This window comes from Hyla sarda, chromosome 4 (genome assembly GCF_029499605.1).
Source record: "Hyla sarda isolate aHylSar1 chromosome 4, aHylSar1.hap1, whole genome shotgun sequence".
Lineage (NCBI taxonomy): Eukaryota > Metazoa > Chordata > Amphibia > Anura > Hylidae > Hyla > Hyla sarda.
In genome coordinates this window covers 390722715-390740251 of record NC_079192.1, presented here as the reverse complement: position 1 = coordinate 390740251, position 17537 = coordinate 390722715, and the positions used below count along the sequence as shown (strand labels likewise).

Below are 17537 nucleotides of genomic sequence, written 5' to 3'. Positions count from 1 at the left end.
TTGGCGGGAGTTGGCAGGATTGGGAATAATGATCGGGAGTGGGAATAATGGAGATATGGGAGTGGAGTTAAGGGAGTGGGAATAATGGTCAGAAATCTAGCGGGAGCGGGACTGAGAAGACAGTGCCGCACAGGGCTGTAAGATTAATCTTTCATAATATACTGCGCTTCCCTGCCCAACTGGAAGTGACGTCCGCCGCTTCATTCCGGCTCCTGTGTGCAGGATCAGACATTTAGTAGTCTATGAAAGCTGAATGACACACATAGTGACAGCTATGTTGATTAGCATCCCGCTTTACTAGGAACAGATAGAAAATGTATGAATAAAAACTACTGTGCAGTGATTTGCAGACTGCCAGGCTGCTCCCAGACTCAGTGAGGGAGAAAGACGGACACACCCCCTCCATAAGGCAAGAAGACAAAGCAAGTGAGCAACATATAAATGCTATATGTTAGGGATATATAGGTCCTAGACACAAAAATGATATGTATATTTAATTTTTTTTGCACTATTACGCTTTAAGTTACTTACTCCAGTTTTGAAAAACTTATTCCGAATACATTAAAAAAAATCATATCCTTTGAGTGCTAGAAATAGTTTTTGTTCTGCATTGTAGTCATCTGGACCCATTATAAGAGATTCATGAGTTTTCTGGCACCCATCACAGCTCATGGGGGATATTGGTAACAATAAAGAATATGGAGAGATACTTTGAGGCTTTCTTGGCCAATAGGTGTCATGATTGGTTGATTGAGTTGGTAACTCACAGGCTCCTATATACACCCGGTGAGTATCTTTTTTCATATGTACATTTGTGATACCGCATATCATTGGATTGCAGGACTACCTATTTTTTTTTAGCTGATTCAGGCATTTTAGCAGAGTGGTCCCCATATAATTCTCTCTGGTAGCCAGGAATTACAATCCCAGCCAAGCGAGATGTCAGTTTGTTCTGAATGCTACGTGTGCCGCCATATTCCTGTATATGACTTCCAACGCCCACTTTTTTCATAGTGTCATAAAATAGTGCAGCACTTGGTATTCCTAAACATCGTCCTGTTTAATGGTATAGCACAAACACAATTGAATTGATAAATATTGTTCATTGTACGCAAAGAACCAATATACATAGGGGGAGATTTTTTTTTTCCTTTCCTACACTGGGTGCTTGAAATTTTGCACGTGTGCCTAAGCACTTTTATTTGCAACTTTTTGCCGTAAGCAAAAATCTGTAAAGGGCCTTACAAAAGTCAGTATCAGTTTCCACTTTAAAGCGGTAACAGATTTATCAAGTGCGAATATTGCACAAAAAGTCACTATCCCTTCCAAAACACTGAAAATCTACACCGGCCCAAACTTGGCTAATAAAACTGCCTTTGGAAAGCCCTTTCAAAAAATCTAACATTTTCGGTGCAACTGTGACTTTTTCTGCAGAAAAGTTGCGGAGAAGAAAAGAAATCCTACATAATGGTGTTCTTAATGGGGTACTCCGTTGGAAAACATTTTTTTAATAATTTCATATCAACTGGCTCCAGAAAGTTAAACAGATTTGTAAATTACTTATATTTGAAAACCTTAATCCTTCCAGTACTTATCAGCTGTTGTATGCTCCACAGGAAGTTCTTTTCTTTTTGAATTTGTTCTCTGCTGGCACCTTTGTCTCCATGTCAGGAACTGTCCAGAGTAGAAAAAAATCCCCATAGCAAACCTATCCTGCTCTGGACAGTTCCTGACATGGGCAGAGGTGTCAGCAGAGAGCACTGTGGTCAGACTAAAAAGAACCCCAGAAAGAAATACAACTTCCTCTGGAGCATACAGCAGCTGATAAGTACTGGAAGGAATAAGATTTTTAAATAGAAGTCATTTACAAATCTGTTTAACTTTCTGGCACCAGTTGATTTGAAAAAAAACTTCACCCCTTTAAGTGATTGTTTTTTTTTTTTGCTTACGCGTGCCAAATTTATCAACTCCTCCCCCCCCCCTTCCTGCAATAGTATGATAATAAATACTGCACATAAGCAAAACCAAAGCAGAAATAAATGACTTCAAAAGATACTTTTTAAAAGACACCAATGATAAATCTCCCCCAAATTTTCAATCGTGGGCTGCATTCTGTTATTGAGCGGTTGCCCAACATATTGTAACCAGTAGAGATGAGCGAACATACAGTAAATTCGATTCGTCACGAACTTCTCGGCTCGGCAGTTGATGACTTTTCCTGCATAAATTAGTTAAGCTTTCAGGTGCTCTGGTGGGCTGGAAAAGGTGGATATAGTCCTAGGAGACTCTTTCCTAGGAATGTATCCACCTTTTCCAGCCCACGGGAGCACCTGAAAGCTGAACTCATTTATGCAGGATAAGTCATCAACTGCCGAGCCGAGAAGTTTGTGACGAATCGAATTTACTGTAAGTTCGCTCATCTCTAGTAACCAGTACAACTACTTGTAAAGAAGTTTCCCATTACGGACCATTAGAGTTTTATGGACAATAAAAAAAAATAAAAAAAAAAATAAAAAAGTCAATTTTAATTTCTTTTGTTCTTACTTTTTTCAAGAGCTGTTCCTTTGCGACTCTGGCCGTTTTGGCTGTTTCCGTTGTCAAGTTTCTATAATTCTCTGCAGCTGTGACTCGGGTTTGTCCTATAAATGCTGTTCCCTCCATCATAGATTTCCACACAGAAAACACACTCCTACAGGGATAAAAGAGACCGATCAGCTAAACACGTACTAAATAAAAATAAACATGACGCCCTAGAGATTTATTACGAGTGCAAGCGGAACAGGGGGTGTTTTAGTGGTCAGAATATATTCAAAAGCAACAATAATCTATCAACTAATACTTGTAATGCAATTACCTTATAATACTCAGGCTACCGCAGGAGGGACCCAAATCACCTATAGCGCCTGAAAGCTTGACCTGTATGTTAACGCCAAGACATTTGAAAGAAAAGAACCACAAATAGAATAATTTCTGAATGTAACTAGAGATGAGCGAATTTACAGTAAATTCAATTCGTCACAAACTTCTCGGCTCGGCAGTTGATGGATTATCCTGCATAAATTAGTTCAGCTTTCAGGTGCTCCGGTGGGCTGGAAAAGGTGGATACAGTCCTAGGAAAGAGTCTCCTAGGACTGTATCCACCTTTTCCAGCCCACAGGAGCACCAGAAAGCTGAACTAATTTATGCAGGATAATCCATCAACTGCCGAGCCGAGAAGTTTGTGACGAATTGAATTTTGTGACGAACTAATTTATGCAGGATTTAATTTATCTGAATATAAATCTGCCACATACTGTACCCCTGAATATAATACCGCCACATACTGTACCCCTGAATATAAATCTGCCACATACTGTACCCCTGAATATAAATCTGCCACATACTGTACCCCTGAATATAATACCGCCACATACTGTACCCTCTGAATATAATACTACCACCCACTGCGCCCTCTGACTATAATACTTAGAGATGAGCAAACTACAGTAAATTCAACTCGTCACAAACTTCTCGGCTCGGCAGTTGATGACTTTTCCTGCATAAAGTAGTTCAGCTTTCCGGTGCTCCGGTGGGCTGGAAAAGGTGGATACAGTCCTAGGAGACTCTTTCCTAGGAATGTATCCACCTGCCGAGCCGAGAAGTTTGTGACGAATCGAATTTACTGTAAGTTCGCTCATCTCTAAATGTAACTATAAAAGAAACTCTGCCCATAGTACAGTTTATTCAGTCATTTACCCTGCACTAAAAAATACCTGGGGGGCAGTTTATGTTCTGGAAGAGAATTATAAAATAATACAAAATGGCCCAGGTTAAGATTGTTGGGTTTTCGAAATCACTATGAATTAGTGTTGTGGTACTTAAAGGACAACTGCAGCGGTATGACACTTATCCCCTATACACAGGATAGGGGATAAGTGTTTGATTGCGGGGGTCCGACCGCTGGGACCCCCTCGATCTCCCTAACGGGGCGCCGCCATTAGCGCTCATGGTGACGTAGCGCAGACCTAGAAGTCGACGGTGACGCCCCGTCTCCTCCCCGTCCCCATACAGTTCTATGGGGGAGACACGAACGCTGCCTCCCCGCCTCTCCCATAGAGATGTATGGAGGAGGCGTGCCGGCTGCAACGTCATGCTGCGGCTGGCACGCCCCCTGCACGGGACAGCCACGGCCCCGTACAGGAGATCACAGGGGGTCCCAGCGGTCAGACCACCCGCGATCAAACACTTATCCCCTATCCTGTGGATAGGGGATAAGTATTAATCACGCTGCAGAGGTCCTTTAAAGGAGTTATCCAGGAAAAAACTTTTTTTTTTATATATATATCAACTGGCTCCAGAAAGTTAAACAGATTTGTAAATTACTTCTATTAAAAAATCTTAATCCTTTCAGTACTTATGAGCTTCTAAAGTTAAGGTTGTTCTTTTCTGTCTAAGTCCTCTCTGATGACACCTGTCTCGGGAAACACCCAGTTTAGAAGCAAATCCCCATAGCAAACCTCTTCTAAACTGGGCGTTTCCCGAGACAGGCGGCATCAGAGAGGATTTAGACAGAAAAGAACAACCTTAACTTCAGAAGCTCATAAGTACTGAAAGGATAAAGATTTTTTATTAGAAGTAATTTACAAATCTGTTTAACTTTCTGGAGCCAGTTGATATACATAAAAAAGTTTTTTCCTGGAATACCCCTTTAAAGGGGTACTCTGCCCCTAGACATCTTATCCCCTATCCAAAGGATAAGATGTCTAACCACCGCTGAGCGATCTCCTTGTTGCACCCAGCATTTGTTTACAGTGTCTGGTGCAGTGCCGGAGGCTCGTGATGTCACGGCCACGCCCCCTCAATGTAAGTCTATGGGAGGGGGCGTGACGGACGTCACGCCCCCTCCCATAGACTTGCACTGAGGGGGCATGGCCTTGACGTCACGAGCGGCACTTAACCGTGTCGTCACGAGCCCCTGCCCCGCATCGCCAGTCATCCGGCACGGAGCGAAGTTCGCTCTGTGCACCGGATGTCTGGGGTGCCGCAGATAGGGGATAAGATGTCTAGGGGTGGAGTACCCCTTTAAGTGGCAGACTGCCATGCCTGAATCACTTTACTCTGGCCAGGCCTGACTAGACGAGGCCAGAGCAGCAGATGAAATGCAGACGGCAGGACAGGTTGGCATTCTAAGTTGTCTTTCTTACATTGTTTACCCTATGTAAGAAGAACATTTTTAGTAGGACAATATGCCGTGCCATACAGGTCATAAAGTCATGATATGACAGTAGGTTTTCCTTGCTTCCCTGGCAGTCACCATCCACAGAACTTAAAGGGGTACTCCCATGGAAAACTTTTTTTTTTTAAATCAACTGGTGCCTGATTTGTAAATTACTTCTATTAAACAATCTTAATCCTTCCAGTACTTATTAGCTGCTGAATACTACAGAGAAAATTATTTTCTTTTTGGAACACAGAGCTCTCTGCTGACATCATGAGCACAGTGCTCTCTGCTGACATCTCTCTCCATTTTAGGAACTGTCCAGAGCAGCATATGTTTGCTATGGGGATTTTCTCCTACTCTGGACAGTTCTTAAAAAATGGACAGAGATGTCAGCAGAGAGCACTGTGGTCGTGATGTCAGCAGAGAGCTCTGTGTTCCAAAAAGAAAAGAATTTCCCCTGTAGTATTCAGCAGCTAATAAGTACTGGAAGGATTAAGATTTTTTAATAAAAGTAATTGACAAATTTGTTTAACTTTCTCGCACCAGTTGATTTAAAAAAAATAAATAAATTAAAAAAACGTTTTCCACCGGAGTACCCCTTTAATCCTATAAAGAAGGGTTTTCAGTCTCTATCAGCCCCCCGCCTCTGTAGGTAGGACCTCCCTTTAGGAAGTCTGCCCCTGTATGTAGGTAGTTTACCCACTTTGCAAAAAATTTAGCTTTGCCCTACGTTCTTCCTCATCGATCAGATGACATCCTATGGCGGAGCATGTAACCTGTTAGTGGTTAGCACTGTTGCCTTGTAGCGCTGGGGTCCTGGGTTCATATCCCAACAAGGACAACATTTGCAATGAGTTTGTATGTTCTCCCTGCGTTTCCGTGGCTTTCCTCCCATACTCCAAAAATATACTAATAGGTGAATTTAGATTGTGAGCCCCAAAGGGGACAAGTACCAATTTGAGTGTACAGCACTGCGGAATCTGTGTGCGCCATAAAAATTAAAAATAAATTATTATTATTTTTATACACATAACTCTGCTCCTCGCTCAAGCACAGTGTGAGGCTATGTAGGAAACAGTGGATGTGTGTTGTCACATGCGCCTCCATAGGACTTTATCTTATGGACAGGGAAGCTTTTAGGGTGTGAGAACGGGTGGAGGGAGAGAAAGGTGCCACAGACAGTATATGAGTAAGGGTAAGCGGCACATCAGTTCGGAGCATGTCAGTACCTCCGACTAAAATGCTGCAACTGCAAGAAGCTATCCTGTCCCCCTGGGCCAATGTTCCTGAAGAACTATTTCAACACCTAGTGGAATCAATGCCCCAATGAACACTGAAGGACATCGAATGCCCTACTAGATATCTACTAGGGTATCTCTAATAAAGTGGCCATTCCGTGTACGTTAATTGATACACCAGGCCTGGCAAAGTGAGACCTTACTGTGTACATAGCTCTGGGGGGCCCCTTTAACTAATCATAATGAGATGGAGAGCCCTTTTATTACATGTGTTACAGAAACCGGAGGAATGACATGAATATGGACGCCTCTATGGCGGTCATTAAAGGAGTCGTCCTATGTAGGAATCCCCTATCCAAAGCATTGGGGATTAGTGTCTGATTACGGGGGTCCAACCGCTGGGACCTCCCCGTGCAACCTGCTGTATGGCTCTTCTACTCTCCTTGGGCACAGAGTGGGGGTTGGCAAGTGCCCACCAGCTCTCCCATAGAGATGCATAGAGGATGCGTGTCGACCCCCACACCATGCGTGAGAAGAGCCAAGGGTCCCATATAGCAAATCGCAGGGGAATCCCAGCAGTCGGACCCCCTGCAATCAGAAACTTATCCCCTGTCCTTTGAATCGGGGATACATTTTTCAACATGGGTCTACCCCTTTAAAGGGGTACTCAGCATTTGGAACAAACTGTTCCGAAAGCTGGAGCCGGGAGCTCGTGACATCATAACCCTGCCCCCTCATGACGTCACGCCCCGCCCCTCAATGCAAGTCTATGGGAGGGGGCGTGACGGCTGTCACGCCCCCTCCCATAGACTTGCATTGAGGGGGTGGGGCGTGACGTCATGAGGGGGTGAGGCTATGACGTCACGAGCTTACGATGCCGGCTCCAGCGTTCAAACTGTTCCAAACGCTGGAGCAGCGGAGTACCCCTTTAAAGCATCTGCTCTGTTTGCCAGAAAAATCTCTTGGCCAAAGAATAAAGCGTTTTATTCACAAGAACATTATTTTATTTTTTTTGCCAAATATTGTTTACAATGTTTTTTATTTATTTTATAATAAAACAAACAAACAAGGAAATTAACTATGAATTAGGACTCCATTATAATAGTGTCAATGGCAAAAAGACTCATTTAACCACTTTACTTCCACCCGCGTCCACCTAGCTTATCGTTGAATTCATTTCCCTGATTATTGGGGGAGATTTATCAAAACCTGTCCAGAGGAAAGGTTGCCGAGTTGCCCATAGCAACCAATCAAATCGCTTCTTTCATTTTGCAGAGGCCTTGTTAAAAATGAAAGTAGCGATCTGATTGGTTGCTATGGGCAACTAGGCAACTCTTCCTCTGGACAGGTTTTGATGACTCTCCTCCATTATCTCTGGCTAAGCTTTTATTGTATTCACTTCTGCTTTTTTATTATTGTATTAACAAAGTCAATATTTGCAGTAGGCCAGGTTACTTCTGAATGCAGGGCAGGTCTTACAATAGGTGTCCCTCACCGTACCCCCTATTGGCACCCCCTATTCCCCTCATATTGCGTATTGTGTTCTATGATTAAGTACATTCTGCGCGAAACGTGTTAGAAGTTTTTATGTTTGCTGTGGTGCTGGATACTTTTTTTTTTGCTTCCATATTGTGTACAGGTATAAACAACTATACCAATCAGTGCCTCTAGTACGATGCCCACATTGTGCCAATAGATAAGTGGTGCTAAAGAAGCGGCCTGTCACAGATCACTTATGCAGAAAGCTCGTTTAAAGGGTGACTCCACTGCCCCAGCGTTCAGAACATCTACTTCTGAACGATGGGCTTGGAGGGCCGTGATGCCATGGCAATGCCCCTCGTGAGGTCATGCCACACCCCCTCAATGCAAGTCTATGGGAGGGGGCGTGACGTCCGTCACGCCCCCTCCCATAGACTTGCATTGAGGGGGTGTGCTGTGACCTCACGAGGGCCCTGGTCATGACATCATGACCCCCGCAGCCCAAGCACAGCGTTCGGAGCTAAATGTTCAGAATGCTGGGGCAGTGGAGTACCCCTTTAAGGCTGCAGTGTGTATATTCCTCTTTTGTTACCCAGCGTCTGTAAACACATCATATTACAGAACTCAGATACCTCACACACCGGATACTTTCATTAAAGGATGAGGAAGTTTAAGATAAGTCAACTTATGGTGGATAGGAGTTTCCCTCTTACAGAAGCACTCCGTTATTGTTTTTTTTGCCTACTCACCATCACTAGTCCTACAGCACCATTTGTTTTATTCCAGCGCAGCTGCTTCCATGTGTTTTATTACTCTAACTTGGTCATGTGATCACCAGTCTGACTCTCCAAATCTTCCAGTGCCAAATGGTAACAGCAGGATGTCAGACTCTGACTTCCTGTGGACTACAGGATGACATCATCACCTACCGCTCCCCTCCTTCTAGCTCCCCAACCACCCCCCCCCCCCCCCCCTATCTTTATCTGCTCTATGGGATCAGGATATAGGATTCGTTCACATGTACAGGATCTGCTGCATAAATATCCTTTTCCAAAGGATAGGGGATAAGTTTTAGATTGCGGGGGGTCCGAGCGCTGGGGCCTCCCGCGATCTCCTGTTTGGTGCCCCCGCCCTCCTTCACAGTGGCGGGTCACAACTCCCACCACTTCCATATATCTCTATGGGAGAGCCAAAGATAACCAACTGGTTCTCCATAAGAGATATATGGAGGTGGCCCCCGCTTTGGGCAGGGGTCGTGACGCGCCACTGTGTGGGAGAACTGGGGCTCCATACAGGAAATGGCGGAGGCCACAACACTCGGACCCCCCGTGATCTTAAACTATCCTGCGGATAGGGGATGAGTTTTTCTGTACTTCATGGCATGGGACTTCTCCTTTAACCTGTTAAGGACGGCGGGCGTATCCACACGCCCCCGTTTGTAAGTCCTTAAGGACAGCAGGCATCCCGACACATCGCCGAGGGGGGTCCCCCTCATGTCGGCGATCGGAGAAAATTGCATGTCAATTCATACATGCGATTTTCTCCTATTCCAGGCTGATCGGGTCTCTGGTGAAAGTGAAAGTAAAGTAGTGGCAACCACTAGGAAGGACGAACTGCAACTCCCAGCATGCCCAGACAGCCAAAGCATGCTGGGAGTTATAGTTTTGCAACATCTGGAGGGTCACAGTTTGGTGACCACTGTTACAGTGGTGCCCAAACGGTGGCCCTCCAGATGTTGCCAAAGTACAACTCTCAGCATGCCTAGACTGCCCAGGCATGCTGCGAGTTGTAGTTCTGTAACATCTGTCCCTTCAGATATTGCAATTTTCATGAAATTTTTGAAAATTGCTTCTCTACTTTGAAGCCCTCTAATTTTTTCAAAAAGTAAAAATATGTCAGTGGACATATTGTATTTGTGAATAAAAAATAAAATGTATTTGGAATACCCATTTTCCTTACAAGCAGAGAGCTTCAAAGTTAGAAAAATGCAATATTTTCAAAATTTTCATGAAATTTGGGGATTTTTCACCAAAAAAGTAACGCCGAAAATTTTCCACCAAAATAAAGTAGAATGTCACAAAAAAAAAAAAAACAATCTCAGAATCAGAATATTCGGTAAAAGAGTTTTTGAGTTATTAACGCTTAAAGTGACGGTGGTCAGAATTGCGAAAAAGGGCTCAGTCCTTAAGGTGAAAAAGGGCTGCGTCCTTAAGGGGATAAAGGGGTACTCTGGTGGAAAACATTTTTTTTTAAAATCAACTGGTGCCAGAAAGTTAAACAGATTTGTAAATGACTTCTATTTAAAAAAATCTTTACCCTTCCAGTACTTTTTAGCAGCTGTATGCTACAGAGGGAATTCTTTTCTTTTTGAATTTCTTTTTTGTCTTGTCCACGGTGCTCTCTGCTGACACCTCTGTCCGTCTCCAGAGCAGCATAGGTTTGCTATGGGGATTTTCTCCTGCTCTGGACAGTTCCTGATGCGGGCATCAGGTGTCAGCAGATAGCACTGTGGACAAGACAGAAAAGAAATTCAAAAAGAAAAGAATTTCCTCTGTAGCATACAGCTGCTAAAACGTACTGGAAGGATAAAGATTTTTTAATAGAAGAAATTTACATATCTGTTTAACTTTCTGCCACCAGTTGATTTAAAAAAAAAAAAAAAAAAAAAAAGAAAGAAAGAAAGAAAAAATGTTTTCCACCGGAGTACCCCTTCCCACTTCAATGGGTAGCAAAATCAGCTGCAGAAAATATGCAGCAAAGATATGCAGCAGATTCTGTATGTGTGAACGTGTCCATATAGGCCCAGATTTATCAACCTTTGTGAGAGAAAAACTAATGTGATTTTTCCACAACAACCAATCACAGCTCAGCTTTCACTTTACCACAGCTTGTTAGCTGAGCTGTGATTGGTCGCTGTGGGAAATTTACTCCAGATTTTCTCTCACAAAGTTTGATAAATCTGGGCCCTAGTAGTTATACACCTTCCCTGAGGTTCTTACTGCTTCTTTTGTTTTTTGGGGTGATTTCCCCCAAATTATGGCCAAAATGGAGATTGTACTGCAACTGTAAAAATATGATAAAAATGTGCAATTTTAAACATGATTTTGTAAAATCACAGCCAAAAAAAAAGCTGAAATGCAATTAAAATGTGTGAAAAATGATGCAAAAATGCAACATATAAATGCAGCCTAAAGGTTTCAAATCTTCATAAAACCCCTCAATTGTGATTATAGGTCAAATCACTTTCTTCTCATGGCAAAAAAAAAAAAAAAAAAAAAAAAAAATGCAGTTTCAATAGGAAAATGCACTAAAACTGCACAATATGTGAACTAACCTCAACAACTAATCAGTTCACCTGGGTAAGCTCCGGTACCAGAAACCTAATAAGATTATTAGGTGCAGTGATCAAATACCACACCTAAGTCATGTAAAATGTATGCTGCATTAAATGGGGTTATCCAGGAATAGAAAAGCAGTGCTGATTTTTTTTCCCCAAAAACAGCGCTACATCTGTCCCCAGGTTGTGGGTGGTATTGCAGCTCAGTTCCATTGAGATGAATGGAGCCAAGCTGTAATACCACACACAACCTGGTGACGTGCGTGGTGCTGTTTTTGAAAGAAATTAGCGCTGATTTTTATTATTCCTGGATAACCCCCTTTAAAGAGGTATTACAGGAAAAAACTTTTTAATATATATATATATATATATATATATATATATATATATATATATATATCTCAACTGGCTCCAGAAAGTTAAACAGATTTGTAAATTACTTCTATTAAAAAATCTTAATCCTTTCAATAATTATCAGCTGCTGAAGTTGAGTTGTTATTTTCCGTCTGGCAACAGTGCTCTCTGCTGACATCTCTACTTGTCTCGGGAACTGCACAGAGTAGAATAGGTTTGCCATGGGGATTTGCTTCTAAACTGGGCGGTTCCCGAGACACGAGTCATCAGAGAGCACTTAGACAGAAAAGAAAAACTCAACTTCAGCAGCTCATAAGTGCTGAAAGGATTAAGATTTTTTTACAGAAGTAATTTACAAATCTGTTTAACTTTCTGGAGCCAGTTGATTTTATATATATATATATATATATATATATATATATATATATATATAAAAAGTTTTTCCTGGATAAACCCCTTTAAGTAAACATTTCAGGGTGGAATTGCAAACCAGCATGAAGCACAACTCATGCCTGCCATAAAAAAAAAAAGGTAAGCACAAGACATACACAAGAACCTTTCCATTCTCTAATAGCTTGTGCTGTACTATACGAGCAAAGAAAGTGATTGATTGAAAAATCGTTCTCTTTACTACTACACAACTGTGAACTTTGGTTGGTGGCTTACCTCACAGACGTGTTACTTACAGAAGGAGAGGCTTCACCCGGTAAAATCAATAAGTTATTATTAGTCTCAAAGAAGCATTAGATCCTCTACCACAGTGTTTCCCAACCAGGGTGCCTCCAGATGTTGCAAAACTACAACTCCCAGCATGCCTGGACAGCCTTCGGCTGTCCAGGCATGCTGGGAGTTGTCGCTTTGCAACATCTGGAGGCACCCTGGTTAGGAAACACTGCTCTACCACAATAGAACCAAAGGGTCCAGCAGGTATAATTGAGCAGATCATTCCCTACTTGGGATATGTACTGTATTCGTGAACCTACTAGTCCTTATTGTTGATATGATCTGTCCTTGAAATAACAGTTCTGTTTGGCTGGTGAGTGACCTTGTGGATCTGTGCAGCACTACACAGAAAATAGCAAAATGCTTTATAAAAATAAAAACACAACAGATATACTCACTTGCCCCTTTATTAGGTACCCCTGTTCAATTGCTTGTTAAAACAAACAGCTTATCAGCCAATCACATGAAAAAAAACAAAAAACTATGCATTTAGGCATGTAGACGTGGTCAAGACAACCTGCTGAAGTTCAAACCAAGGATCAGAATGATGAAGAAAGGGGATGGTTGTTGGTGCCAGATGGGCACTACTGATCTACTGGGGTTTTCACAGTCAACCATCTCTAGGGTTTACAGAGAATGGTCCGAAAAAGAGAAAATATCCAGTGAGCAGGAGTTTTGTGGACCAAAATGACTTGTTGATGTCAGAGAAGAATGGGCAGACTGGTTCGAGATGACAGGAAGACAACAGTAACATAAATAACCACTGGTTACAACAGAATACCATCTCCGAAAGCACAACATGTCCAACCTTGAAACAGATGGGCTACAGCAGCTGAAGACCACTCCGGGTGCCGCTTCTGTCAGATAAGAACAGAAAACTGAGGCTACAATTCACACAGGCACCAAAATTGGACAATGGAAGAACATTGCCTGGTCTGAGGAGTCTCAAATCCATCTGTGACATTCCGATGTCAGGGTCAGAATTTGGTGTAAACAACATGAAAGCCTGGATCCTGCCTTGTATCAGTGGTTCAGGCTGGTGGGGGTGTAATGGTGGGGAGGACATTTTCTTGGTACACTTTGGGCTCCATACTACCAACTGCGCATTGTTACTGACCATGTCCATCCCTTTGTGACCACAGTGGAGCCATCTTCTGATGATACTTCCAGCAGGATAATGTCACATGACATCATCTTATACAGGACAATGAGGTCACATGACATCATCTCATGCAGGACAATGAGGTCACATGACATCATTTCATAAAGGACAATGAGGTCACTGGACTCCAATGGTCTCCACAGTCACCAGATCTCATCCTATAGATCACCGCTGGGATGTGGTGGGACCGGAGACTCTCATCATGGATGTGCAGCCAAAATCTGCAGCAATTGTGTGATGTCATCATGTCCATATAGAGGAACTGTGTGATGTCATCATGTCTATATGGAAGAACTGTGTGATGTCATCATGTCCATATAGAGGAACTGTGTGATGTCATCATGTCTATATGGAAGAACTGTGTGATGTCATCATGTCTATATGGAAGAACTGTGTGATGTCATCATGTCCATATGGAGGAACTGTGTGATGTCATCATGTCCATATGGAGGAACTGTGCGATGTCATCATGTCCATATAGAGGAACTGTGTGATGTCATCATGTCCATATGGAGGAACTGTGTGATGTCATCATATCCATATGGAGGAACTGCGTGATGTCATCATGTCCATATGGAGGAACTGTGTGATGTCATCATGTCCATATGGAGGAACTGTGTGATGTCATCATGTCCATATGGAGGAACTGTGTGATGTCATCATGTCCATATAGAGGAACTGTGTGATGTCAACATGTCTATATGGAGGAACTGTGTGATGTCATCATGTCCATATGGAGGAACTGTGTGATGTCATCATGTCCATATAGAGGAACTGTGTGATGTCATCATGTCTATATGGAGGAACTGTCTGATGTCATCATGTCCATATGGAGGAACTGTGAGATGTCATCATGTCCATATGGAGGAACTGTGTGATGTCATCATGTCCATATGGAGGAACTGTGTGATGTCATCATGTCCATATGGACCAAAATCTCTGAGGAATGTTTCCAGCACCTAGTAGAAAGTATGCCACAAAGAATAGAGGCAAAAGGGGGTCCGACCCGGTACTAGCAAGGTGTACCTAATAAAGTGGCCAGTGATTGTATAATATACTATTGCATCATGTCTGCCTAAGCGGGAGCTGACCTTTGTAGAGGATCCCTACTACAGTTCTTAGAATTAGGCTGAAAATTGCAATAAAGCACAATGGGGGAGATTTATCAAAACCTGTCCTGAGGAGAAATTGCTGAGTTGCCCATAGCAACCAATCAGATCACTTCTTTCATTTTGCAGAGGCCTTGTTAAAAATGAAAGAAGCGATCTGATTGGCTGTTATGGGCAACTTTTCATTTTCACAGGTTTTGATAAAATCTCCCCCCCAATGAGCGCAGGCAACATTCCTTACATATCAGTGGTTTCACATATTCCTCAAGTGTACCCACCTACCTGCATTCGCTGGATTCATTCTTGCCACGATGCCAGTCTCTCTTAAGGTATTGACTCGCCAGCCTCTGTAAAGCCTGAAGGTCACAAAAAAAAAAACAGCAGGACGATAAATGTCTTCTGTCTGGGCCACGGTGTTTACTGGAACATATTGCTTTCTTAGCACGGCTCTGCTACATTTCGCACTTGCACATAGTGCACACACACATTCCACTACCAGTCCGATCTGTGCCAACAGACACAGGGGTAAGAAAGACTCTCACAAATATTGGTTCTAGCCAAAAGGGATGTGTGTATTAGCTGCCAGTAACATAGTTCACACAGGAACACGACTGACCCATGACCACAAAAAATAAAATATGTCGATGCATTTTAGCAGGATGAAAGCCGGCCCTACTACCAGCCAAGAACACGAAAAAGGAAGGGAATTACAAATGAGGCCTAATCTACATCTACAGAGAACCCGGAAGCAAAGAATCAGATGTTTATTCATTCTGCCAACAGTAATCTGAAGCAGGAATTACATTTTATAAACTGTTCCATCAATAAAAACAGCATATAGTATACTTATGGCTCTGTTCACACTAGAACGGGAGATTGAAAACTTTTTGTATGGGTCAATTTAAAGGGGTACTCCGCCCCTAGACATCTTATCCCCTATCCAAAGCATAAGGGATAAAATGTCTGGCTGCGGGGGTCCCACCGCTGTGGACCCCGCAATCTTGTCTGCGGCACCCCAGACATCCGGTGCACGGAGCTAACTTCACTCCGTGACGGATGGCTGGCGATGCAGGGCGGAGGCTCGTGATGTCACACCCCCTCAATGCAAGTCTATGGGAGGGGGCGTGACGGACATCACGCCCCCTCCCATAGACATGCATTGAGGAGGAGTGGCCGTGATGTCATGAGCGGGACGCAGCTGTAACATCGCGAGCCTCCAACGCTCCAAACGAACGCTGGGTGCCGCACGGAGATCGCAGGGGTCCCCAGCAGCCGTACCCCTTTATATTTGTAAAAACTATTTTTTTTTTAAACACTTTATTAGTCCCCTCTAGGCCGATAAGATGCCGTTGTCAACTTTGACAGTGGGCATTTAAAGGGTTAATAGCTGACAATGGCGATCACCCTATTAGTGGTGGCCCCTGGCTACTGAAATCAGTCAGGAGTCCGCTCCACTTGTAGACGGTGCGGTAATTCCCCAAAAAGGGGTTTAACATGCGAAAACATTAGCAAAACCGCAATAATGGGGAATGTCACAGTTTTAAAGGGAATATTTAATTTGTATGATCAGAGGGTAAGGTCACCTGGTATCTAAAGAGCTGGCATAGTGCCAGTTTATGCTACACTCACAGCAGACAAATACCATGGTGAGCTAGAGTCAGGCTGCCATAGCATCTCTATAGACCGTATCATGATTCGCCTAACCCTGGCATAAGATGCCGAACCATCAGAGCTTCTTGGCACTGTAAATAGTAAATAAAGAAGGGGGCACAGCTTGTAAGGTATTCCCTTATATGTGCCATTGTCCAGATTTTGGCAGTACAATCCTGCAAACCGAGGCATTACGAGAATTTCCGGGGCATTTCCAGAAATTTCTGGTTGGGGACTCAATTTGCCAGTGCCAGTATTGTGACAGTAGAGATGCTGTGAGGACCTGACATGGGGCAAGGCCACACACACAGGTAAAATGAATGGTCATCTAGATGAGAAATATTCAGCACAATCCTAAATGGCTTCTTCTGGGTAGATTATTATAGCTATGTTAAAAATACCTCTTAAGAGCCTTCCTGCCTTGCTTACCACATCTGGTTTAGGCTGAGGGAACCTACAATACTCTATAAACCTCATTTTTCAGTATGAACATAAGGAAATAAGTAGACACATCAGAATTAACCTCTATGGGGCTCTAGTAGTGGAGATCTCCAGTGACGCCATAACTTCCAACACTCATATAGTGCCAAAGACACAATCTATAGTGCCAACTAAGGTTCTACATACTGGGCGATAGAGATAGGCTATGGAGCCCACCTCTGGTTGGTATCATTCCTATGGCTACAGGTAGCAAACCGTGCTAGGCTTCTCTCCCCAGAAAACCGTATTGTCAGCAAAAAAGGCATACCACTAAATCTTTATGTCCTAGGAGCCCAAAATCAGATACCACAATGTACATTTCAATCTTTGCTATGGGGCCCTTTATCTTCTATGCACGCTACTGGTGCCAATGACATGACCTATTGTGTTGACGACACGACAAGACCCATAGTGTTGATTGTGCAGAGGACAAGACCCATGGTGCCAATGATACAACCCATAGTGCTGATACCGATTGACTTTGTCAGCAGTGAGCTGAAGCAGTAAAAACTGCATATTCTTTAAGGCTCTGTTCACACTAGAAAGGGTGATTTTAGTATGGGGAAATTTTAATAAGTGAAAACAGTTTTTTTCTTGCTAAGCACTTTGTTAGTCCCCCTAGGGGACTTGTACGAGCAATGGTCCATTGCTTATACAGAGCAATGCTATATCACATCTGCATTCTATTGGTAGAGACTGCCACAGGCAAGTAACAAGACCCATTGTGCCAATGACACAGTCCATAGGGCCAATGACATGACCCATAGTGCTGAAGATAAGACCAATGGTGCCAATAACACGACCC

General features: G+C 43.1%; 1 protein-coding gene across 9 annotated transcripts in view; it reads right to left on the bottom strand.

The window, feature by feature from the left end:
• The window catches only part of FCHSD1 (FCH and double SH3 domains 1), a 148747-nt gene that overhangs the window by 91197 nt on the left and 40013 nt on the right, over positions 1 to 17537 (bottom strand). For 6 of the 9 annotated variants that reach the window (XR_008843171.1, XM_056517075.1, XM_056517073.1 and 3 more), the window contains 2 exons: positions 14885 to 14958; positions 2545 to 2689 (listed from right to left, as the gene is read on the bottom strand). Coding sequence is in view for 8 of the 9 variants with exons in the window: in XM_056517075.1 (XP_056373050.1) it covers positions 2545 to 2689; positions 14885 to 14958 (219 nt within the window). In the remaining variant the exon portion in view is untranslated. Of the gene's footprint in view, positions 1 to 2544; positions 2690 to 14880; positions 14959 to 17537 lie in introns of all 9 variants that reach the window. The other 3 variants (XM_056517077.1, XM_056517078.1, XM_056517076.1) reach the window with 1 other exon arrangement.